The sequence below is a fragment of the Phoenix dactylifera genome, unplaced genomic scaffold (assembly GCF_009389715.1).
Source record: "Phoenix dactylifera cultivar Barhee BC4 unplaced genomic scaffold, palm_55x_up_171113_PBpolish2nd_filt_p 000397F, whole genome shotgun sequence".
Taxonomy (NCBI): domain Eukaryota; kingdom Viridiplantae; phylum Streptophyta; class Magnoliopsida; order Arecales; family Arecaceae; genus Phoenix; species Phoenix dactylifera.
Window position 1 is genome coordinate 187,382 of NW_024067841.1, and position 26,700 is coordinate 214,081.

A 26,700-nucleotide genomic window follows, 5' to 3' on the forward strand; every position below is an offset into this window, starting at 1 on the left:
ACTTGTTGACTCAAAAGCAATTAATTTTGGAATCAACTTAGATTTGACTCCATGACTAAATCAGCTGGCTGGTACAGGAGAATTGGACACGCCACATCCTCTCATTCCTTTCGATGAAGGGAGACAAGGCCACTTAATAACGGAGATGCCGCATTAAGCAGGGCGAGATACTTTGTTTTTTTTTTTTTTGATAAATTAGATGCATTAAATTAAACTAAATATAAATAGATACATTTGTGAGAATTAAAAAATAAAATATCTTAAAACTAAATTAAAAAAACCAGCCAAAAAAACATAATATTGATCCCGCATGGTTAGTCATCCAATATACCATCTAATCAGAAGTACTGTTTGCAAAATATCATAGTTTGATTTTTTTTCTCTTGATGTGCACCTGATATTAATTATCATACTTACTATCCATACACTGTTGTCTCTTGACCCATACGTTGGGCCCTCCATGCTACATCATCAGCCCAATACTCATACAACATGCAGGGAAACCTCACTCCCATGCCGCTAGCTAATAAAAATTTGGCACGTCATATATGGTCCTGTCTACAGGACATCAGTGTCCACCTATCATTTGCTACGATTGATGTCGTCGTGTACGTGCATTGGCGTGGAGCACCTAATTGAACGTGTGCGTATTAAATGTCGGATCGGCTTTCTATTTTACCATATTTTTTAGCATTCATCTTAAAGCAGAAGTCTGATCCTATGATTAAAAAATAAAAAAAGTAAATCGGGTGCAACAACCTCTTTCTTTCTTATTTTTGGAATATATTTTCTACTGGTAGATACTATATGACTAAGTGATGCACATTAAGTAAATTGATACATAGTTTTCAAAATATTATTTTTATTAGCGCACACTACATAATGGAATGATATACACTAAACAAATTAAGTAATCAGATAAGACAATACATAGTTCTAGATAAATCGATATATAGTTTCTAAAATATAGTATTCATCAGTACCAATATATAGTGTACGATTTTCTAATTTTATCTAGCATAAGAAATTATATATACATATCATTTTTTAAATTTTATGAATATTTAGGTGCAAAAATTTTGAAAAAGAAAAAAAAAACTTGGAGGATGAGAAAAATCTAGGAAAGAAAAAAGAAAACAATGATGGATAGAGAGACATAGCGAGAAAGAAAAAAAGAATGTTATATGTGAAATACTAAAATAATAGGCTACTTCGCTTGTTAAAGCTGTACCTAATTTTGCCTAATTTTTGAGCTTTTATGGTAGGTACCAGAAGAAAAAAAAATCTAAAATAGAAAGCCCACCCCAACTGATTTTTGTTCCTTGTGTTCGTCCTATAAGCGGGGAAGTTGTGGGAAATAAAAACCACCCAAAATAAAACAAAACACCGGAGTCCAAAGATCCCGGTTCCGTCTCCTACCCTCAGATTTGATGCTTAAGCAACCTAACGGTTGTATCTTTTGCACAAAAGAGTAATTGATCTTCTTTCAAGACGTCGACCTTTGGATCACGTCTTACACAGATCTCAAATCACTCCGTAGTCCATCATTAACCAAGTGCATGGATCTCGAAGACGCTATTACGCGATCCAACGATGGATTCGCAGGAAGAAAGGTAAATCCTTCTTTCGCGTGCAAGATACAACCCCTATCCGTCCCAATCACTCACCGGGCCACTGCACAAGTCAAGGAAAAGCGGCAAACCCAGATACCGACCAAACCCCTCTTCCTCTCTTCTCAGCTTCCCTCTCCACTTACTCTTGCAACCAAAATTTCCTTCTCCCATCTCATAAGTAGGCGAATAGCCTTGACCACTCCCCTGGTTGTTCGATAGGGAAGAGAAAAAAGGGAGAGAAATAAAGGTGATGGCGGAGGAGTCGTGCTGCGGGCTGATGTTCTGGGTGTATCTGCTGATATGCGCGGCGTTGGTGTCGTTCGCGGGGTTGATGTCCGGCCTCACCCTCGGCCTCATGTCCCTCAGCCTCATGGACCTCGAGGTCCTTGTCAAGGCCGGCCAGCCCGAGGACCGGAAGAGAGCCAGTAGTCCACCATTACTACTCTTCTTTCTCTCCTGTCTCTGCCTCCAGCTCCACTTTTTATTCTTTCTTCATCTCATCTTCTCCATGTGTTTGTGCTTTTGGGCGCAGCCAAGATTCTGCCCGTCGTCAAGAATCAGCATCTGCTGCTCTGCACCCTTCTCATCGGCAACTCCCTGGCCATGGAGGTCCCACCCTCGCTCTCGTCCTTTTCTTGGATTATTAGGTTTGAGGATTTTGGTGCTGCAGATAACCTCTTCGTCATATTCAGGCTTTGCCCATATTTCTTGATTCTTTGGTTCCGGCGTGGGGGGCGATACTGATATCCGTGACCCTTATCTTGGCTTTTGGTGAGGTAATTTCTTGAATGTTTGCTCACTTATTTCAGAGGGTTGGAACTTTGGGACCGGAGATCAGTTTCTTGACGGGAGCATATTTGCTTTTCATTAACCTATAGAGGGGAGATACATGATTTGATCTCTTGTTGGTTTTCAAGATAATTCCGCAAGCAGTGTGTTCACGCTATGGATTGAGCGTGGGAGCCAAGCTGGCTGGGGTTGTTCGAGTGCTTTTGGTGGTCTTCTTCCCCGTATCTTATCCTATTAGTAAGGTAACTCCTCCTTGCTTTGATTTATTCAGAATTAGAATCATGGATTTGAAACTTTTAAGGGTGATTTAATTCATTATCTTCTGCAACCTCTACCATGGTAGAAGTTTGTGGCATTTTACTAGCCTCGATTAGATTGGTCTACTCTTTGAATAACATCAAACGATGGAGACCTTGATCAAACATGAAAACCATGTGAATGGCAACCCAATTTTGGAAAGATATAATATTTGAAAATTTCCTTTTAATTTTGAAGTGCTGGAGGTACATGCTTGTTTCAGGAGAAAAGAAACTACATACGAACCACACATATACCCCTGCCATCCTCATCTTACTTGACACATGATACATGGTCCAGTTTGATAGTCGGCTTGCATATGCAAATGATGGACTATTTTAGTAATTCACAGTACTTATTTGTCTAACATACGCAAATGATGGAGTATTTTAGCAATTCAGAATATACATGACTTTTAAATTGTGTTTAAAACATGGAGTAAGGTTTATCAACAAAAGAATTGAGGAAAAACAGTTTTGGAATTAGTGCAACTTTACTGTTCCTATCTTCCCATACATGTTTTTCTTTACAGTCTTCTAAGTGATGATTAACTCACTTCCTTTGGCTATAAGCCATTACTAATGGTTCTACAATCATTCTTCACAAAATGTCAACTAAGACAGTACCACAATGCAAGGTGCGACAATACTTGAAAGCAGCATCTATTTTGATCATATCCATTTTCAAGGTTTTCTAAGAGTCAGCCTTCACTGGGCTTCATGTTCTCAAAGTTGCTGAGAATCTCTTAGGCTTGCTTCTATTGTTTACTTGTTTCAACTTTAAGGATGACGACCTTTTCTTTTAAGTGCAAAACATACTTGAAGTAATCTTCAGACCGTCTATTACTTGTCTGGGTTAAATATATCTAATGAAATGCATGCATTGTTTGTTATTGATGGCACCAGGTCATCTTTTTTTTTTTTTTTTGCATTTCCTCTTTTTCCATAATTCTGAAAATCATATGCCCATGGGTCCCACTTGACCTAGGTTAATCATTAATGCAAACATGCATACTAAGAGAAATCTTAATGACTTCATCTTAAGATACTTGTCTGTCTTTATCCAGTCTTCCTATGTTTCCTTATGCTTCTGTAGAATTGATACTTGATATTTTAATATCGATGCTCTTTACAGCTGTTGGACTGGATTCTGGGAAAAGGGCACTTTGCACTAATGAGGAGGGCTGAGTTGAAGACGCTGGTGGATATGCATGGAAATGAGGTTGGCTTTATCTCATACTTCATTACTATTTGTCGAGTGTTTTAACTAAGAAGAAGATTATTTATAGTAAGACCTATTAAGACTGGACACTTTATTGCACATAAGCCATTTATCTAATGTATGATATGATTTGATGTGACGGGTAATTGATTATGAGTCTGCTCAGGTCCACACACATATTTATAGTGACTATGTATAGTGACATAATTTAAAAGGTCAAGAGAAGTTTATAATCATTAGGTGTAACCCTTTATGTATCAAGCAGGCTAACGAATGTGAAATCCTCAAACCATTGGAATCTCCATCTTTATATGCGAACAGTAGTATATGTTTCATGAATTGCAACATGCAACTGGAATGAACTTATCAATTAGAAATAGAAAGTTGGTCTTGATAAAATAAAGACATGCCATTCATCTAAATACTTGTGTGAAGAAATGAAAAAGGTTTTCCAAACTGATAACCTTATGAATAGAAGAAAGAAGTCGTGTATGTTTTGATGCTTATGTATTTCAGAAGAAAGATAACAGTAGCATTGTCTAAAGGTGTATGAAAACTAAAGCAATAACTAGAGGCGGCTTATCTTGTGCAATCTTGTGACAAAATCAGACTAAGCTAACATGCAAGACCATAACAGTTTCGCACCATCAAGATGAGGTCCCAATATTGAGCTTTTACAGTCTTACCATTGAAACAGAATATTCTCCGTGGAAGAAAAATCTTGATGCATTTGTGAAATAATTTATCAATTAAAAGCAATATGATACAGCTGAATTCTTCGAATATGTGATTTTCATATTGTTATGTTATGTGCGGGCAGTTGCAAAATTTGGGGAGATTTTTGCTATATGATAAGATATTGCTTTCATTAGTAAAATTAATTCCAATGATAGCATGGAATTGATTTCCAGGTTCTTGATTGTAGCTTTGGCGATCTAACAGTTTCTTCCTTTTCAAATAATTACCACTGAATTAGTTGCCTTTTTTCCTTCTCCTGTCTCCAACTAGTTTTGTTCAATAACTATATCACAAAAATTTATTCATCGCCAACTTTTAAATAAGTCTCTGAATCTTGTCCAGAGATTGATGGTGTTTAGTCTGGACACCCTGTGGTCTCGAAGAAGTTTGTTCCTGTCTTAAATCCCTCATTCTTTTATTACTTCTGTCTATTGATAAATAGTGCTCAGATAAATGGATCTCTCTCATTTTGTTATGGGTCTTCTTAAACCTTCTATGTTGCTGTGTGTGTCTTTATCTACTTTGTCTGTACAATTCTTAGGTGCTAGTTTTGGTGATTTTGGCTCATTCCTTGGCACCTTTATCACTCTACCTCTTCTCATAATCTCTATCTTTAATTTATTACGTGAGGATCCTTAATAGATCTATGCCACCTTTTTGGTTTTATTTTTATTCTTATCTTTTATTATTAATTTTTTTCAGCATTTTATTACATCACCTTTCTCCTTTTTTAGTCTCATGTGGCTTATCAAGTTTTCGACATTTGGTCTCTATGTGTCTTCGTAATTGGCTTTCTACGTGTTTGCTTCATTGCCTACAGTATATGACCCATCATATTTCAACCTGCAATCATGGCAACTCTACAACATTGTGATGATGGATACAACTATTCATGTTGATCCAAAGGATTGTGGCATGTGAGACATGGTGTGCAATTACCATAAATGCCTATCATAGTCAATTCTATCTTCATTGTATATCTGCACTTTCTTTGATCATAATAATTTTGTCATGTGAAGCTCTTCATAATACTATATATAAATCTGATTTGTGTTAAACTTGCCCTTCCCTCCACTAATGTTTTGTTTATGACTTCTGTCAAATATTTCATATTTTAGCATGGTGACACATAACATCCAATTAAGAATGCGTAGATGAATATACGTAATGGTTTTGAGATTAAGTGTATTTTGTGCTTTTTTAATTAATCAAATTCAGCAGCAGAGAGTGTTCTTCTAATCTGCTTCTTTGAAGTTTTTGGATCTCCAGAGTTACAGATATTCATTTTATTAAGTCTTATTGTGTTTTATAATGTTATATACTCTGGATTTACATGTTCCGCATGTTTATGGGGGGCTACAACCTGTAGTAACTGTGTCCATATACGTAAGTGTGTATGTATACTATAGATGGACTTGTATACATATGTACAGAAACACATATGCATGCATGTAAAACATATGTATAAGGAGTCCTAGCAAAGATTTAATCAGAACAAAATACATAAGGGACCATTGAAAGTTGGGATCCACAATATTAACATGATTTTTACATATGAAATGCTTTTTGGATAACTATAATCATGGAGCCTTTTCCCAATTCCTAATCTCCAACTATTCCTGTTAGGGGCTACCTACGGTGTTATTGCAAGCTTTTTCAAATTCCTTTCTCACAACTTCTATCTGGTTAGCTTTAGTGCTCCTCTCCTCTTTCTAGAACCTTTACCACAAATTTGAGCTCCTTTTCTTGCCAGAGCTTCCTCAAGTTTTTGTTCTGCACATGGTATGCTGAATCGGCCCGTATCGGCCGGTTCAACCTGGGCCGGACTGGTCTGGTCCCTGACTGATCCGGTTCAAGCATAGAAAACGGTTGGGCCGAAACCGAGCGGTACAAGCCTGGTATCGGTGCAAACCAGACCGGTTCGCACGCCCTGGGCAGCGCACCTGCGTGGGCACGAGCTGGGAACCCCGCCTGTGCGCGGTTCCTTGTGCTTGAAACTGTGCCCGTGCGGGCACGCGATAGGCAGCACGCCTTGCGTGGGGCATTTAATGTCATAGAGTGGTACCGGTTTGAATCGGTCCGAACTCGAACCATACCGATCCAGTAAGCGATTGGTACGCCTACCGGTACCGGTACGACGTACCTTAGTTCTGCATGCCTCTAACAGAAATCAGTTAATTTAAATGTTTACGATTTATTATAAGACAACAATTGGATTAATTTTTGGTATAGAAGTATTTGAATCCACTCAATGCTGGCTGATAACTATTTGAACTTGGAAGCTTGTATGCCACGATTGGTGGTCTTGGTTCTTAGTTTACATGGGTCACCATTGGTTCTTAACAGAAGTTGCATTCAACAACATATTCCTTGTTTTTTTTACATGACTTTTATCTAGTCCTCTTTTTTTACACTATATAAAATATTAATGCATCATATCAATTTGTTATACATGAGTGTCATGCACTCACAAACTATTTTATGTTGTAGACAATTAATTGTCTATGCATGTGTGCATGCATGAGAGTCTGTGCTTATTTTCTTCAAATAAATGGGGTGTGTGTGTGTGTGTGGAGGGGGGGGGGGGGGGGGGCTCTTAACCCCTCACACCTTTTCAGAAAAAAAAAGATTATGTGCTTATATATAGTAGGATGGCAAACGAACAATGAATTGAGAATATACATTAGAAAGGTTTAATCTTAACTGCAATGTATCTGAAACAGCTTATGATGGTAATGTTTAATTTTCTTGGTGTGCAGGCAGGAAAGGGTGGAGAGTTGACTCATGATGAAACCACTATTATTACTGGAGCATTACAGATGACCGAAAAGACTGCGAGAGATGCTATGACGAAAATATCCGATACCTTTTCCCTCGACATAAACTTTAATCTTGATATGTCTGTGCTTTTGTCCTGTTACTGTAAAATTGACTTTTACATATGTTCGTATTATTGACATTTATCTCTTTTTAGGTACACTATGGGTTTAATAATGACTAAAGGGCATAGTCGTGTGCCAATCTACTCTGGGAGCCCAACAAATATTATTGGCCTTATTTTGGTGAGTAAGATAGCTAGCTAATGAATATGTAAAATTTCTAAAAGCTTTGATCTTGAAATAAAACATGAGAACAATATCATTTGTAATATGAAGAAGTCTAAAATAGATTAGTGATAGTGTAAATATTTACATTATTTTTTCAATTATTATGCATCTCTTTTCCTTGAAAACTTAAAAAGTGAAATAATTATGTAATCTCTTTTCTGGTTATATCTGGTAGCATTTTAGTATGTAAATAATCGTTCTGTATAGAATATAGTGAAAGCCCTGGGGTTTACCACTCTTCTTGTCAAGGAATAGTGTTTTGGAGTAGAACTCTAAGTTGAGTAGGCTCCCTGCATGGATTGAGTGGACTTCTACTCTCAGTATGTCAAACCCTTTGAATTGGTTCTGTTCCTAACTTAGTCAACTTTAGGCAAAAATAGCTTGTTGGACCTGCCAATGAGACTAGAAAGCCAACCTTATCACACTTTTGCTCATGTAAGCAGGTAACATTTGCCAACTTTTCCTAGACTTACGAAGGGTTTTAGCATAGAAGTAACATGGCAGTCTGAAGCTTTGGATAAGATGTTTGAATTTTTTTAGGCCTACAAAGAGTCTTGGAAGAGGAGGAACATGATGGTTTGGTAGAATGAGCGATAGCTTTCAATGAAGTTTTTACCCGTATTGATGCAGAGAGAAAAGGAAGAAGGGGCAATTTGATCAATGTGGTTATACTTCAAAGATCAACACGCAAATAGAAGAAAATTGGATTGAAGAATTCTTCACTTAGTGAAAGAAATTCTCTCGAAAGAATTTTATTGATATCTCAACATCTGTCTGTTATAATGTATTACATATATATTTATAGGACATGATATGCTAACCCTAATTCAAGCATTAAACCCAATGCAGAATCATATTGAAAATAGGACTCGACAATAAGAAAACGTACTACAATTATTCTATTATAGATATGGAAACATGACTAAAATTTGATAATGTCTCTAATGAAAAATTTATAAAAAATCTGCCAAAAATCTCAAAATGTTGCCTATTGCAGTTTTTGATCACGAATCTGCTGGCTCTTGGCATAATCTAGCTGGTCATAGTGCCTGTTGGCTGCATCTTATGCCGCATTACTTATTTTACTTAATCGGAGTCTAACATGCATGCTTGAGTTATTTTGAGTTAAGGATTTAAATATTAGATATACTAGCCCATTTTTATGCTTGTATGTGCCATATAAGCTAGAATCAATAGTCAGTGTCTCCTTGAGACCATTGCATGGCTCAAGCTTCCTTGAACCAGCCCTTGATCAATCTCATATCGCGCGACATCAAGCTCAAAGCTGTTTTGCACCTTTCTTTTGCTTCTTTCTTTCTTTTTTTTTGGTTTCTGAATATTTAATTCATGAAATATGGCCCATCTAGCTTGAATAATGGTTAAAATAATTGCAATAAAAAAAGATAAAAATCAGGATTAAAAATGGTCATGCCACAAGGTGCACCGGTCAACGTAGCTGTGTTGGTAGGTATGCTATGTCAGGGTGGTATTTATCAATGACAAATATGGACCTCTACCTCTATTTTTTAAAACCTTTTTTTAGGAGATAACATTTTTTTTGTATGTTTTCAATTCAAAACTTTGTTTTTGGCCATAAATTTATACTATTTTCAGTTGTCATATTAATAATTGTATTACTATTATATAGACTTTGCATAATTGTATAGTGCATGTAGTACACCGCAGATTAGTAATTCTGTCATATATGATACGACTAGTATGTTATAAAGTGGGGAACCGTGTTTTCATGATACATAAAATGAGAGATTTTAAAAGTAAGTGTAAACAGCTGGTAGTGGTCTTTGCCCCCTCTGCAGTATGAGCAACTGCAACCTTGATGGCTAGGCCTGAAATTGGTAAAACTGAATTTCTTATTCTTTATTTGCATGCTCTAGATTCTTTTAGTTGATGTCATTTTGATACTATGGCGTTCTGACTATTTATCTTGCTTTCAGGTTAAGAATCTGATCACTTGCCGACCTGAAGATGAGGTCCCTATTAGAAACGTTACCATCAGAAAAATTCCTAGGTATGGTTTTCCTTTTCTATACATAAGTCATATATATTTATTTATCTTAAGCACGAAAATTGCTTTGCTCTATTTTGTTTTGTAAACAGCAAGATGCATAGTGGAGGACAACATGTAAAACTTACTTTTGAGCGTATTAGAAAAGTCATATTTAAGCCTACCAAAACAAAACAAAGCAATATATCAGGAATAAACCCGTGGCGACCAGGAATAGATTAGCCTTTAGAGTGTTCACCTGTGAAAAGATCGACAGTTTGAGGTGATACTTGAATGCTGGCCGAGTGATGATATGCTAAGGTCATTGTGATAGAAAACTTATTGCAGGCCAATATATGCTTATCTTGCTTATATGATTTTCTGGATGAACCAGTTGATACACTGATTTGTGGGATTACAGAGCCTAAAAAACAATTTTAATTACAATCACAGGCCATAGCATGGCATGTTATCATTCTTAGATGTTGTATATTGGACTTGGTTCCTTCTTCCTACTTCTATGATTATTAGAAAGAATGGAGAAGCTAAAACTTTATTATCTTGGTAATATTGCCAACCTCTCAAATATACATTACAGGGCCTGTTCTTCAACGGAAGGGAATGAGCTTGTGACTTAGGCTTTTGTGAGATAATAGATAATACATTCTATCTGTTTATTAATTAAAGAACATGGAGGAAAAACTTATCTTGATAATTAAATATCTTCGGTCAAGGCCTGACAAGTTCTTGACTTGGGAGAATTTGCTTCAGGAACTTGGATTCCCTCTGGAATATTGGAAGTAGAAACCATGGAACAACAATGATCATGTCCGAGAAAGATATACCTCTTTCGGGATGAGCTGGTCTTTCGCCTATTGCATATCATATGTGATGAAACATCTGGTTAAATAAGTCCTGAACTCAAATGTGATTCAAAAGGATACTATTGAGTAATTATACATGTGACAAGTTCAGAAGATGAAACTATGTACCTCACAATGAAATGGCGAGAAAATGCACACCGCATAATATGATATTTCATACATCAGGTATGGCGAGAGATCATATTGGCATAGCATCATCTTAGGCTTTTGAACTTCGCTGTGATAACAATTGACGTAGGACAGCTTAGAGTTTAGGAATAAAGCACTTGATTAACACTTGGAGCACATGATTAAGTAATAGTTGGCCTGGTTTCTGGTCAAGATGACTCAATTATCTCAACTAAAGCGGTCATTAACCCTTGAAGCTCTTGATTCATGTCACTCAAAAGCTTGACTTCCAATTGCATCAATGATCTATTAAATAATTAGGTTCTTGAAGTTTTAATATGAAGTGCATTGCACGAAAGGTGGTTTTTCCTGATAAATTCAGACTACTGAAATATTCAAGTGTTGATACAATTTTTTTTGTGTCAGATTCCAGTTATTTTTATCTTCATATTCATCACATAATATTGTCTCATGACACGTTCTGTGTACCAGGGTATATGATGACCTTCCTCTCTACGACATACTGAACGAATTTCAAAAGGGCCACAGTCACATGGCTGTGGTTGTTAAACACAATAAGGATATTGGACAAACAACAGAAAAAAGCAAGAGCAATATTTTAGAGAATAGAATGAACCAGAATAGGAAACACATGCCAGCTGATGGTATTCCTGGTATGAATTATGACATCACACATTATTAAAGTTGGCATAATTGAATTATTACTTATAACTGAAATGTTATGTATTCGATCCCTTTTTATATGGAACCGCTTGTGCATAGTGAAAAACTAGTAATTTGTGTCGACAAGGTAGTGATTACTGATTTTCCAGGAGACGGATCTCAATTAGTTTTGACTGAGCATTTGGGTGTCATTACAAAAGCATCCCCTGTGAATAGTAATGTCCCTGATAGTCAGAGTCATGTGAAACGAAGCAACATGGAGAAACATGGAGAGGTGCGTTCACAATTGAAGAAGTCGGAGCGAGGACGGCATGACAATATTCTTGATGTTAATTTGGATCCCCTTCCAAGCTATTCAGTTGATGAAGAAGTGATTGGAATTATAACAATGGAAGATGTTATGGAGGAATTGCTACAGGTTGAAAATCTTTTAGCGGACAATATTTCTAATGATTTTTAAGACTAACCATGATGAAATATGCTTTATCTCGAATCTGATTGCTCCTATCATGATATATGTAGCCATTGTTTATACATTGCGTGTGCTTACATAACTGGCATTAACTTGACATGTAGATCTCCTGCTTCTGTTTGATATGCATTGTGGATCTGATTCTTCATCTATATTCCTGATTCTTTGGTCAGTAATTATGTACGTAAAGATGTAGATCCACCTTTGGGAGTTCCTAGTGCAATATTTACGAACTTTAGTTACACTAGCTTTTTAGTAGAGCAAGTAGAACATGCTTGTATCAATACAAGGTTCGTATAAGGTGAAGAAGAAAATCGATTTAAAACAGTCTCCAGTATAGTGTGGAGCCCATGCTCTTCCACTTGAAGATTACTAATGATGTAATAATAGATTTAGCTTTTCGTAAGTTAAGGTAAGATCTCTTTCACCCTGATACATACAGTTGCACATACACATACATACATATTGCTCTAAACATGGCATAATATTCTTTTGAATTGTTGTTGTTGACAGCTCTGCACAATGATGATATTGGTATACTGAATTTCTCTCAACTTCCAGTCAGGTTTATCTTGGTATTTATATATATCAATTGAATTATTATGTGATGCATGCAATTTTTGCTTTTCTTTCTTTTGTAAATCCAGAAACTGTAGTTTGTTGAGTGCACTTAATTTCTGGTTCATGGAACTGAATTTAGCAGTAAATGTATGTCTTCAAACTACGTTAAATTATTTCAAACATGAATTGAACCGGATTTTTTTAATCAAGTAGTTGGGTTTCCATAAAGATGGCCTCTTTGTTACATTATTCCATACATGAATGAAACCAGATTTTTCTAATAAAGTAATTGAGTTTGCAAAAGATGTTCTAATTTTGACATGCTTGACTCATCATTGGTTTCTTACACTCTGATGCTATCAGAAATTAAAATGCACATAATTTGAATTAACAGGTTAGTGTACAATCAAAATATAGATATTTGTTGAAGCACAAATACTGCAATGTTCAGGTATCATGACTTTGCTGCTTCTCGAAGTGCATGACTTGATGGATGCTAATCCATTTGAGTTGTATGGCTTACTGAAAATCTAACTTAGAGCACAATCCAGGATCAACTTTTCTATAAGCCAGTCATTTTTAAGGTGACAGAAAGTAGTTTTATCCCTGATCACAAAAAATGATTTAGACTTTTGAGTTATGCTAGAATTCTTTGGGTTTCTTTTTTCTTTTTTTTTTGCTTAAAGCAACTAATTTTTTCTTAGGTTAAGTAACTCTACCAATATATGGAGGGGAACGTTTTGAGATTTTATCATTTTACTTGTTGAATTCTAAATTCTCTTCATGGTGATTCCATGTGATTATGTTCTCTTTTGTCCTTCTTTCTATTTGCTCCTTCCATCTCCTCTGTCCCATAACTTGCCTGCTTCACCAATAGACTCCATCATCTGGTCTTAAGGCAAAATGAAACAAGTTCTCTCAAGGTTAATGTGTCAGTGAATGCATATAGATAAGCTGGGATGATGTACAGAAGACTTTGAGAGTCATTAAGAAGATGGTTTCTAAGATAGAGCTAGATTACCTTGTTCTTCGTGTTTCGATGTTAAGGCTGCATTCTTTGGCCTAGCCTTTGCGTCCTTTGATTTAGGCTTTATAATGGGGCAATACCTTTTATCTTCTTCTCTATCTTCTTCCTTGAAACTAAAGTGAGATCTAATTTAAGTAGAACATGATATTATCTTATTTTGCCTGCACCTGACATTTGAAGGTTTTAAATGGTTTCTTCCAGATCCTTTATAATAAAGTAATTGAGTTTCCAAAAGATGTTCTAATTTTGACATGCTTGACTCATCATTGGTTTCTTACACTCTGATGCTATCAGAAATTAAAATGCACATAATTTGAATTAACAAGTCAGTGTACAATCAAAATATAGATATTTGTTGAAGCACAAATACTGCAATGTTCAGGTATTATGACTTTGCTGCTTCTCGAAGTGCATGACTTGATGGATGCTAATCCATTTGAGTTGTATGGCTTACTGGAAATCTAACTTCGAGCACAATCGAGGATCAACTTTTCCATAAGCCAGTAATTTAAGGTGACAGAAAGTAGTTTTATGCCTGATCACGAAAAATGATTTAGACTTTTGAGTTATGCTAGAATTCTTTGGGTTTCTTTTTTTTTTCTTAAAGAAACTATTTTTTTCTTAGGTTAAGTAACTCAACCAATATATGGAGGGGAACATTTTATGATTTTATCATTTTACTTGTTGAATTCTAAATTCTCTTCCTGGTGATTCCATGTGATTCTGTTCTCTTTTGTGCTTCTTTCTATTTGCTCTTTCCATCTCCTCTGTCCCATAACTTGCCTGCTTCACCAGTAGATTCCATCATCTGGTCTTAAGGCAAAATGAAACAAGTTCTCTCAAGGTTAATGTGTCAGTGAATGCATATAGATAAGCTGGGATGATGTACGGAAGACTTTGAGAGTCATTAAGAAGATGGTTTCTAAGATAGACTTTGAGACTTTGAGAGTCATTAATGTGTCTGTTGTTTGTGTTTCGATGTTAAGGCTGCATTCTTTGGCCTAGCCTTTGCGTCCTTTGATTTAGGCTTTATAATGGGGCAATACCTTTTATCTTCTTCTCTATCTTCTTCCTTGAAACTAAAGTGAGATTAAATTTAAGTAGAACATGATACTATCTTATTTTGCCTGCACCTGACATTTGAAGGTTTTAATGGTTTCCTCCATATCCTTTATAAGAAAGTAATTGAGTTTCCAAAAGATGTTCTAATTTTGACATGGTTGACTCATCATTGGTTTCTTACACTCTGATGCTATCAGAAATTAAAATGCACATAATTTGAATTAACAGGTCAATGTACAATCAAAATGTAGATATTTGTTGAAGCACGAATACTGCAATGTTCTGGTATCATGACTTTGCTGCTTCTCGAAGTGCATGACTTGATGGATGCTAATCCATTTGAGTTGTATGGCTTACTGGAAATCTAACTTAGAGCACAATCCAGGATCAACTTTTCTATAAGCCGGTCATTTAAGGTGATAGAAAGTAGTTTTATGCCTGATCACGAAAAATGATTTAGACTTTGGAGTTATGCTAGAATTCTTTGGGTTCCTTTTTTTTTTTTTGCTTAAAACAACTAATTTTTTCTTAAGTTGAGTAACTCAACCAATATATGGAGGGGAACGTTTTGTGATTTTATCATTTTACTTGTTGAATTCTAAATTCTCTTCCTGGTGATTCCATGTGATTCTGTTCTCTTTTGTGCTTCTTTCTATTTGCTCCTTCCATCTCCTCTGTCCCATAACTTGCCTGCTTCACCAGTAGACTCCATCATCTGGTCTTAAGGTGAAATGAAACAAGTTCTCTCAAGGTTAATGTGTCAGTGAATGCATTTACATAAGCTGGGATGATGTACAGAAGACTTTGAGAGTCATTAAGAAGATAGTTTCTAAGATAGAGCTAGATTACCTTGTTGTTCGTGTTTCGATGTTAAGGCTGCATTCTTTGGCCTAGCCTTTGCGTCCTTTGATTTAGGCTTTATAATGGGGCAATACCTTTTATCTTCTTCTCTATCTTCTTCCTTGAAACTAAAGTGAGATTTAATTTAACTAGAACATGATATTATCTTATTTTGCCTGCACCTGACATTTGAAGGTTTTAAATGGTTTCCTCCAGATCCTTTATAATATTCCTACTTGAATTTGTTGCCTCTTCAACCTCATCTACACCCTTCTCTTTACAAAGAATTTTTAGTTTTGTTTTGTTTTTGTTTTTCTAAGCTGTAACTAGATTCTATGGATTACATGAAAGTATACGATATTATTTAGTATATATGTATCGCTACCTAGAATATCACCAAAAAAGGCTAATTAGAAAGCTATTAATTGGGGTCCTTGGCCCTACTTAAAAACCCAAGACCTCCCCAATGCATAATGATCTGAGAATAAACATATGCCTGCATAGGTCCTCACTCTCATCATTTAAGCCTTGATATCCTCTTTAGGGAAGAGTCCAATCGGAAATAGAAACACCATGATTGGATTGTAACTATAAGGGCCTTGTGCTGCAATGTCCCCTAGTCTATATGGGCTGTGGGCCGAGTTGGCTCTAAGATCATTTGTAACAATCTAGGATCTCAGAAGGTGAGCCAAAAAGTTATTAATGGAAGTTTTTGGCCCTGCATAAATACCCAAGATCTCCTTAATGCACAATTGAAGGGGGGCTAACCACATGCCTGCATGGGTCCTCATAATATGCACGAGTAATATATGATTGTCAAGTTTGACTTTGATTGAGGAAGACTGTCCTTTTGTCAATAGCTTTAGGTTGTTTTGATTAATGATTTAGATGATCTTGAGTTCAGAGTGTGAAGAAGAACTTCCGCACTACCAAAGCAAATGTTGTAGGAGAAAAATCAATTGATTTTCTGAGTTTTCTTCCTTTGAAATACATAACTCAATGCCTATCTGTTTAATGTATTGAACACCTTATGGAGAATAGACAGCTACCTTTGCGCCTCATGACTTACTATTTGTAGATTTTTCCAAGTTATTTAGATGTCTAATGTTGCTGTGTGTGTTAAGAAAATTTAGGAGTAATGTAATCAAGCCAGGGATCTACGTATGGTCTATCTTCTACAGAATTTAAGAGATCGATGTTGGGCAGGCCACCTTAGCAAATTGTTGACGCATGTATTAATTATTTTAGTTAGTAATGTCTACGAGTGATCTACTTGGTTGGTGTAAGATCATCTTCCTAACCAATTTTCTATCCTTGTTCTTTTATTTATCGATTACTCTTGGGCCCAATTTCAATATGTGAAAATATTATTTTTCTACTTTACCAGGGTGTCCATATCCACAATCTAAAATAATTTTCTATAAATTTAGATAATAAACTTTTCTATCATACCATGATGTAGAGAATATGCAGATTCATTTGGGACAATAATTTGATATTTTACATGGAAAAAGCTACTGAAGGTTTTAACCATATATCTGATATATGAAAGAGCAAGACAGGTCGAATTCCAAGATTTTCAACATGTATTACAATTTACTTGTAAGAATTACGTAATATGATTCTTTTCATAGTATACGGTTACATTAGATTAGATTGCACCTTGTGAGGACCCGAAACTTGATTTACATGACAATAGTTATAAAACTGGATCGGCCTGGCTAGTTTGATTGGAAAACCAGTGAACCGGATCCCTGGCCAGTCTGGTTTTTACCTGGGACTGTAATTGTTTTTGGACTAGATAGAACCCGCCGACCCACCCATTTTCTTAGAAAAGGTGACCCGGTCCAAACCGAGTTCAAAAATTGTAACTAAAATGCATTTAAAACAGTATTCAAACCAGTGTCTTGTGAGAGGTTTCTAGCCGCTCAGCCATTGGAGTAGACTTTGGGTCGGTATGACTATGATTCTTAAAATATTTATGGTGGAACTCGTTCAACTATATTATCATATTTCGGTGATAATTTCAAAAGCTTAATAGATTCTACATATTTTCTATATTATATTTTTTAGTAAATTTAAAATAAATTATTCATCATTATTTTCTATTTATAATGCAATTAAACATTAATATAAAATATAGATCTATGTTATTTAAAGTGTACTTTAAAATAAACAATTCATCACTTATTATGCATATTTTTCTAATATTGTAGCTATTATTATTATTTTTTAATTATAACCTAGTCTGACTGATTGACCCTGCAGTTGGACCAATGATGCCGTGGCATGGACCCTTGACTGGGTCAGTCACCAGTTTGATTTTAATAACTATGGTGATGAGACCATGACTGTTAACTTGCATCAATCACCATGATGACATTGATGGGCCAGAAGCATCACCAAGAGAAATTAGCTGTTCTCAACAGAGAGGATTCAAGAGAATAGCTAAGAGGGAGAAAGTTAACAACATTAAGTATTTGTTCTATGGTTTGGATTTTTGCACTTTTTTAAAAAATACTATAAAGTATGAGGCTATTCATCATTATTCTTGATTTTTTGTATCCTCAAATTTTCATTTAATATAGTAGTTATGGTTTACTTTTTCAAGCGGTGATAAAAACAAGGGATATACTATTAGAAATTAAGTTGATTTTGGAAGAAACTATTAGTGTTGTTACAATATTGACCCCAATGGCCATACTTAGCTCGAACTTAAAATCAGATTGGATGAATTTGGGGTCCTGCACACAAATGCAAAAGCTTTGAAGAGTAAGATGTTTGGTGGTAGTCATATTGGTAACATGGAGAGATGTTTGTTGGTGATGAAGTCAATGCAGTTGCTTTCTTGGAGCTTGTTGTGAAGTGGGCAGGTAAGGAAGGTTTGCTGCTTGTATCTGTTTGTTACAGTGAAATAGGCTTTTTCACTTACAATAGTTGGCAGGTCAACTTGCAAGAATGATTGGACCATGATATGAAGTCAGAAGATAATCTGCTGTTTTTATCATCCAATTTTTATGTTATGATCAGTGGGGTATCTTGTTTCTGTTGGAATATTTCAAAATTCCGAGTCTGCCCTTCTCTCTCTTTTGTCTTTTTGTCTAGTGTACTTTCTTTAGTCCCACATTGGAAAGGAACAAAACTCAAAAGATCTTTATATAGTATTCAACATTTTAACTTGGTGAAGCAAAGAAAGAAAGTAGCCCACGCGCGCATGAGCCCAATGGAGGTCCAAGCCAAAATTGGCGAATCCGATCCGGAAACGTTTAACCGGGCGCGTTGCGATTATCACGCGCAGGGGGACCCCCCCCCCGCGGGTGTGGGCTTGAGCCAGGTTTCTTTTTGCCGTTTTATTTTTTGAATTGTTTTGAATAAAACGTCGCGTCTTTAAAACAGCTCTTTGGTTATCTCTTGATAAAACGTCGCGTCTTTAAAAACACCTCTTTCATAAAACGACGTGTCTTTTAAATACGCCTCTTCATTTCTTTTTAAACCCTATCAGATCCGATAGAGTAATCTAATCTAACCTATCCTCTCTCTGTTTCCGAAAGCCTCTCTGTTTCTTGTTCCCGAGAAGAGTCTCCCTGTTTTCTTCTCTGTTGTCATTCCAAGAGCGCGGTTCTGGGCTGTTCGACCGTCACTTCATCTGCGAGTGTACGCTTGGAGTGATCCAGTTGTTGTATCCTGGAGGATAGGCCGCCATTACCTGCTACACCGAGATTCAATCTTCGAGGGGCGCGATCTATTCTTAAGGACAGTGAAATCACGCCTCAACTGATAAGTTCTTCCTTCTTTCATCTATTATTTTTCTTACAATCTTAAGAATAGTTCGGCATGGATTCTGCTATGATTACTGCTAGATCAATTCCTGATACTTCTAAAATTGAGAGTTTCAATGGTATGTATTTTAAGAGATGGCAAGAACGTGTTTATTCTGCATTGGATATGCTTAATTTTGCTCAGTATTTAAATCAGTCAAAACCGATAGAAGGGTCTGAAGATTTTGACACTAAATTCAAAGAGTGGGAACATGGAAATAAAATCTGTAGACACACAATTCTGAGTACACTGTCCAATGAACTTTTTGATGTCTACTGTTCATACAAAGAAGCTGCAGAAATTTGGGAAAATCTGAATAAAAAATATGTGTTAGAAGATGCTGGAGTACAGAAATATGCTATAGGAAATTTTCTGCACTTTCAAATGTCCGAGGATAGGGATGTGTCATCCCAAATACATGATTTTCATAGATTAGTCACTGATCTTAAAAATGAAGATATAATGCTTCAAGAAGTTTTCCTAGCCGGCTGTTTGATTGAAAAATTACCTGAGTCTTGGAAACATTATAAAAATAGCATGAAGCACAAAAGGAAACATATGAGTCTTGAAGATGTTATTGTTCATATTAGAATAGAAGAACAAAATCGAGTCAGAGACCGAGAACAATTGGCCAAGGAAATGACTTCAAAAGCCAATGTTATAGTCAGCAAACCAGGTGGGTCTCGTTCAAAGTCCAAGAAGCCTTATCTCAAAAATGATAAGAAACCTAAGTTCCAAGGTCCAGGTTTTAAAAGAAAAGGAACTTGTTTTGTTTGTGGAAAACCTGGACATTATGCTAATCAATGCAGGTTTAGAAAAAGGAATGATATATCTGCTAAACCAAATGCTAACTTGGTGGAGACAGATATTATTGCAGCAGTTGTGTTTGAAACCAACATGGTTATGGGAGCAAAGGACTGGGTGGTAGACTCTGGGGCTACCAGACATATTTGTGGAAATAGAAGTGCGTTTACTTCCTACACTCCATTGAATGAAGGCGAGGAACAAGTGTTCATGGGTGATTCGAGACCCTCGCCAGTGGTTGGCAAAGGAAAAGTACTCCTCAAGCTAACATCAGGAAAAGTCCTTTTCCTGAATGATGTGCTGCATGTTCCTAATATCCGTTGGAACTTAGTATCTGTTTCTTTATTAGGAAAGGCTGGAGTTAAAGTGTATTTTGAGTCTGATAAAATTGTAATGACTAAGAACAATGTTTTCATTGGGAAGGGTTATTGTAACCAGGGTTTATTTGTCTTGAATGTAACCGAAACTATGAATGAAAATGCATCATCTTTTGCTTATTTGATTGATTCTGTTGATGTATGGCATGGTAGATTAGGACATGTTAATTTTTCTTATATCAAGAAAATGAAAGACCTAGGCTTGTTAAATAATATTACCTTTGGAAATGTGAATGATAAATGTGAAGTATGTGTAGAATCTAAATCTACTAAAAAGAGTCATAAGTCAATAGAAAGAGAAACTGAATTACTTGGATTAATACATTCTGATTTAGGAGATTTGAAAAACACTCCAACTAGAGGAGGAAAAAGATTTTACATAACTTTTATTGATGATTATTCTAGATACACTAAGGTATATCTACTTAGGACTAAAGATGAAACTTTTGAAAAATTTCAGCAATATGTTACTGAAGTAGAAAATAAATTTAATAAGAAAATTAAAAGAATAAGGACTGATAGAGGAGGAGAATATGAGTATAATCTCTTCAATAAATTTTGTGAAGATAAAGGTATAATCCATGAGATTACCCCACCATATTCTCCTGAATCTAATGGAGTTGCTGAACGTAAAAATAGAACTCTAAAAGAAATGATGAATGCTATGTTAATAAGCTCAGGAGTACCTCTTTATTTGTGGGGGGAAGCTATTCTTTCTGCTTGTCACATTCAAAATAGAATACCTTATAAAAAATCTGGTAAGACACCCTATGAGTTTTGGGAAGGTCATGTACCTAACCTTACATATCTTAAAGTGTGGGGGTGTTTGGCCAAAGTTCTATTACCTGAACCAAAGAAAAGAAAGTTGGGACCTAAAACCTTTGATTGCTTATTTATTGGTTATGCATTAAATAGTGCTGCTTATAGATTCTTGGTATTAAAATGTGAATCTAATATTATGGAACCCAACACTATAGTAGAATCTAAAAACGCTGATTTCTTTGAACATATCTTTCCTATGAAACTAGGTAAAGAAAAAATTGACTCTCAGTCTCATAATAAACAAGAAAAGGAGGCACATGAAAATTATGAAATTGATTTAAGAAGAAGTAAAAGAACTAGAAAAGAGAAAAATTTTGGAAATGATTTTTACACCTTTCTTGTTGATAATGAACCTCAAACTTATAAAGAAGCAATAACTTCAGCTGATGCACCTTTTTGGAAGGAGGCTATTAATAATGAAATAGAGTCTATTATGTCTAATCATACATGGACCTTAGTTGATTTGCCTCCAGGTGCTAAATCAATTGGTTGTAAGTGGATTTTTAAAAGAAAGTTAAAACCAGATAATTCAATTGATAAGTTTAAAGCAAGATTAGTAGCAAAAAGGATACTCACAAAGAAAAGATATTGATTATTTTGACACCTTTGCACCAGTTTCTAGAATTTCATCTATTAGAGTACTCATTGCATTAGCATCCATTCATAATTTAGTAATTCACCAAATGGATGTAAAAACTGCATTCTTGAATGGAGAATTAGATGAAGAAATTTACATGGAACAACCTGAAGGTTGTGTTGTTCCTGGTAATGAGCACAAAGTTTGTAAATTAGTAAAATCCTTATATGGATTAAAACAAGCACCTAAACAATGGCATGAAAAATTTGATAAAGTATTGGTATCTAATGGCTTTCTAATTAATGAGGCTGATAAGTGTGTTTATAGTAAGGTTGTTAATAATGTTGTTGTGATCATATGTTTGTATGTTGATGATATGCTTATAATGGGAACTGATTTGAATATAGTTATAGATACTAAGAAATTTTTAGCTTCAAATTTTGATATGAAAGATATGGGTGAAGCTGATGTAATTCTTGGGATTAAAATAACAAGAAGTTCTAATGGACTTATGCTATCACAAGAACACTATATTGAGAAAATTTTAAGAAAATTTGAGCATTATGATAGTAAACCCGTATCTACTCCATATGATGCTAGTATACATTTAAGGAAAAATAAAGATAATGGTATTTTACAAATAGAATATGCTCACATCATTGGTAGTTTAATGTTTTTAGTTAACTGCACTCGTCCTGATATTGCTTATGCAGTAGGAAGATTAAGTAGGTATACTCATAATCCTAGTAAGGACCATTGGAGTGCTGTTCATAGAGTACTAAGGTACTTGAAAGGAACCATTAATTATGGTTTGTTATATCGTGGATTTCCAGCTGTACTAGAAGGGTATAGTGATGCAAATTGGATCTCTGATTCAGATGAGATGAAATCCACGAGTGGATATATCTTTACTCTTGGTGGGGGTGCAGTATCTTGGAAATCATCCAAGCAAACATGCATCGCTCGGTCTACAATGGAGTCCGAGTTTATTGCCTTAGAAAAGGCAGGTTCTGAAGCTGAATGGCTTAGAAATCTTGTGGGAGATATTCCATTATGGAATAAACCAACACCTTCTGTGTCTATTCTTTGTGATAACCAAGCTGCTATATATCGAGCTAAGAATAAAGTTTATAATGGGAAGAATAGACACATAAGGTTGAGACATAATATTGTAAGGCAGCTGCTTGATGATGGGATTATATCTCTTGAGTTTGTAAAGTCAGAGTTGAATTTGGCCGATCCTTTGACAAAACCACTAGGTAGAAAACTAGTGAGTGAAACATCGAGGGGGATGGGACTAATGCCTATATCAAAGTCAATAACGACAGAAACCCAACATGTGTGATTGGAGATCCCATGAAGCATGTTCATATGGGTAATAACAAGTCGCTAGTTGACTGTGAGTACACTATCGTATTTAATTTTGGAAAATCCATCCCTATGGTGTAGATAGTGCAAACTGCAGTAGATAAGGATGAGGTAAAGCTCTTAATGGATACCATAGTCCTTTAGGATGGTGTGTATACCTGCAGTACACACTTGATGGATCCACCTATATGGGTGTGGGAGTGGGGCCGCTTCCTATGAGAATTAGGCAGTTCTCTAAAGCACTCATGAATATCCAGGTAAGGTGCATGGCCTATTTGCACCAACCCGTTTAGAACAAGCCCAGAACTTGAGAGGTCAATGTGGGCTATGAGTCACTGTTTTACATAAAGGACTTTTGGTTCATAGAAATTTCATATTTCACCAAAAGTTCTGTAAGTCATACTTACTAGTCCTAAAAAATGGTTCATAGTCTCAAAGACACCAATTTGATGCATTGAACTCTCGCGCTCGTTAACTTATTATTGAATTTTAAAATATGTGGGGGATTGTTGGAATATTTCAAAATTCCGAGTCTGCCCTTCTCTCTCTTTTGTCTTTTTGTCTAGTGTACTTTCTTTAGTCCCACATTGGAAAGGAACAAAACTCAAAAGATCTTTATATAGTATTCAACATTTTAACTTGGTGAAGCAAAGAAAGAAAGTAGCCCACGCGCGCATGAGCCCAATGGAGGTCCAAGCCAAAATTGGCGAATCCGATCCGGAAACGTTTAACCGGGCGCGTTGCGATTATCACGCGCAGGGGGACCCCCCCCCCGCGGGTGTGGGCTTGAGCCAGGTTTCTTTTTGCCGTTTTATTTTTTGAATTGTTTTGAATAAAACGTCGCGTCTTTAAAACAGCTCTTTGGTTATCTCTTGATAAAACGTCGCGTCTTTAAAAACACCTCTTTCATAAAACGACGTGTCTTTTAAATACGCCTCTTCATTTCTTTTTAAACCCTATCAGATCCGATAGAGTAATCTAATCTAACCTATCCTCTCTCTGTTTCCGAAAGCCTCTCTGTTTCTTGTTCCCGAGAAGAGTCTCTCTGTTTTCTTCTCTGTTGTCATTCCAAGAGCGCGGTTCTGGGCTGTTCGACCGTCACTTCATCTGCGAGTGTACGCTTGGAGTGATCCAGTTGTTGTATCCTGGAGGATAGGCCGCCATTACCTGCTACACCGAGATTCAATCTTCGAGGGGCGCGATCTATTCTTAAGGACAGTGAAATCACGCCTCAACTGATAAGTTCTTCCTTCTTTCATCTATTATTTTTCTTACAGTTTCATCTGCTTTTAGGTTCCTGGCATCGTCAGTCTCCATTGGGTTGATTTTCAGAAAAGGATCCGTGCTGGATTCCTTATTTTTAGGAAATTTATATTCCTCATTTTGCATGCATTCTTTCAGGTGCTTGTGTCACTACAGGTATGGATATGTCCGAGACCATGCATGCATATTTATTGCTGTGTGCAGTTACAGCTGCACATTAACTGCCTACAGAGTCAGCAATTTTAGTATCATTTCATATCTTTTGAAAACAAATTCCCACCAAATTGATTTATATAGCACGAGTTCATTATGTCTTCCCTTTATTTTGTGATTGGCATGAGGGTTTCTCATTATGCTTATTAAAATTCATATGTTATAGTATATTTATACTGATCGTAGCATGCTAAAGCTAATACTTCTGTTTGAATTATCTTTGAAGGAAGAAATATTGGATGAAACAGACGAGTATGTTGATGTCCACAACAAGTAAGCCACAACCATGCGAATTCTCTGTTTTGCTGCAAAATTTCTTATTGTTTTCAAAGGGCTCATGGTTTCCTTTTTAGGATCAAAATAAATATGTTACCACCAGGAAGATCATCACCGAGATCTCCAGGAGCTGCATATATCTCTCATTTTGCACGACGAACGCCAACAGCTTCTCCCCTTTCTCCCTATCATCATACTGCCATGTCACGCTCACCTGTTTCTCCAAACGTTCAAGCTGCTGCTCCAACATCAACCATTTCAAATTCTCCTGGAAAGTCGTCGCCAAGTTCACCAGCTAATCATGCAGGCCTAAGCCACAATTCACCAGCTTCAAATCGAGTAAGTGGAATACTCTTCAGCTTTGCTTTGCGGGGGGTCATTCTTCCTGAATGTCTGAGAGCATTAATTGTTGATGCTGCTACTTTACTGGAACTTTTTATACTATGGAACTGTTCATTCAGTCATTTTGATTACTGCATTTTTTTCACTCTTTTAGTTGACTGATATCTATGTCACCATTCTTTGTCTCTGCTCTATTTTTTCTGGTTACTTTTGCCCCTGTTCTCTACTATGCAATTAACCTAAATTATTGTACATGGGGTGTTTCAGAAAGGGAATAGATATGTTGGTTCTCTTGTCATATAAGAGACTCGAAAAGGTTTCCGGCCTTCTATTTGGCATGCTGCATCTGGAAATGTGCTAGTCTCGCCACAACTACTACTCATAACCTGTAAATGTACTCCAAACACATATTAGTTGGATCATAAACCTTTAATTTCTGGTTCCTCTTTACAACCTTTCAAATTCACCAATAGAAGATAGGGTACTGTTTTTTCTTTAAAAAAAGGTACTTTACTGAATAAAACACCTCGTGTGGTCAGTATGTGGTTTGTGATAGAATTAGTTTTCGTGACTTTCTTGAATGGTGGTTGCATTTGTATGGTAGTACAATAACAATGTTACTTGAGATTGACTTTGATGAAGAGTACCTTACTACTTTCTTGAGTAGTTCTTATTGGTACCTTCATGGACAATGCTAGTAGTTCTTATTGGTACCTTAATTGACAATGCTTGTTTTTCCACGTGTTTGATTAGCTTTGCTGCAAACTAGCAGGTCTCGAGAAAATCATATGAGAAGCTACAAAAAAATGGAGAGAGCAAGGATTGATTGCCTATGCCGGCAAGTTGAAAGTCACTTAGTTATGAGTACATGGAGGTTATGATGGTGATATTATGTGGATGTTGGATCAATAGTTTTGGAATCACTATCAGATATTAATCTTAGCTCACTATGTAATATGTATATTGATTATTGCTTTTGTATATAGCATGTGTTGAAAAATCAGTCCAATTTGATGTTTTCATCATTTTAAATGTTTCTAATGACTACTTATGATAATTTTACTTTATTGAAAATGGGGGAAAGGAAAACATAGGTTGCAAATTGTGTTTTGAGAATGTCTCAATCATATCTGCAATCATGACAATTGTAGTGTCACCTTGCAAATGGCTTGATCATTTCTGTTCATTTTCCAAGTATTTAATGAATAATAATGTTTCCTCTTGGGAGTTTGTGGTGATATGGCACGATTTGTCATTACCATGTCAGAAATATCACAATCATCATTATCATCATTGTTCTCATTTAAGATTGAACAACAGTGCCAAGGTCAAAAACAGTAGTTTGATTGCCTTGTTAACCTTATTCCAAGTTTCTGGTGCATAACTCAGCCTTATTTGGTGCTTTCATTGTTGTAGTTTACCCAAACTGCT

At 36.0% G+C, this 26,700-nt stretch overlaps 1 protein-coding gene across 5 annotated transcripts; it reads left to right on the forward strand.

Annotated features, from left to right (window-relative positions):
* The first annotated feature begins 1,699 nt into the window (after positions 1-1,699).
* On the forward strand, positions 1,700-26,385 carry LOC103718490 (DUF21 domain-containing protein At5g52790). Of its 5 annotated transcripts, none has more exons than XR_001880046.3 (13): positions 1,700-2,038; positions 2,146-2,222; positions 2,306-2,389; positions 2,531-2,644; positions 3,834-3,920; positions 7,418-7,557; positions 7,633-7,720; positions 9,721-9,794; positions 11,255-11,436; positions 12,432-12,483; positions 24,878-24,924; positions 25,005-25,266; positions 26,042-26,385. XR_001880046.3 is itself a non-coding variant. In XM_026809028.2 (13 exons), exons 1-13 carry the CDS (start codon positions 1,864-1,866, stop codon positions 26,093-26,095), a joined length of 1,446 nt encoding a protein of 481 aa, XP_026664829.1. In that variant the 5' UTR covers positions 1,704-1,863; the 3' UTR covers positions 26,096-26,385. The 5 variants fall into 5 exon arrangements, 3 of the variants coding, with proteins under 3 accessions (XP_038974627.1, XP_026664829.1, XP_008805567.1); XM_026809028.2 differs by having other exon boundaries at positions 1,704-2,038; positions 12,432-12,493; XM_008807345.4 differs by lacking the exon at positions 12,432-12,483 and adding an exon at positions 11,596-11,864 and having other exon boundaries at positions 1,707-2,038.
* The last annotated feature ends 315 nt before the right edge of the window (positions 26,386-26,700 follow it).

Excerpts from the sequence above, each read along its gene's own strand:
- LOC103718490 (XM_008807345.4), top strand. The coding sequence starts at position 1,864 with ATGGCGGAGGAGTCGTGCTGCGGGCTGATGTTCTGGGTGTATCTGCTG. Across the intron at positions 7,721-9,720 it reads ATATTATTGGCCTTATTTTG|GTTAAGAATCTGATCACTTG; the intron begins GTGAGTAAGATA and ends TCTTGCTTTCAG. Across the intron at positions 11,437-11,595 it reads GCCAGCTGATGGTATTCCTG|GAGACGGATCTCAATTAGTT; the intron begins GTATGAATTATG and ends CTGATTTTCCAG.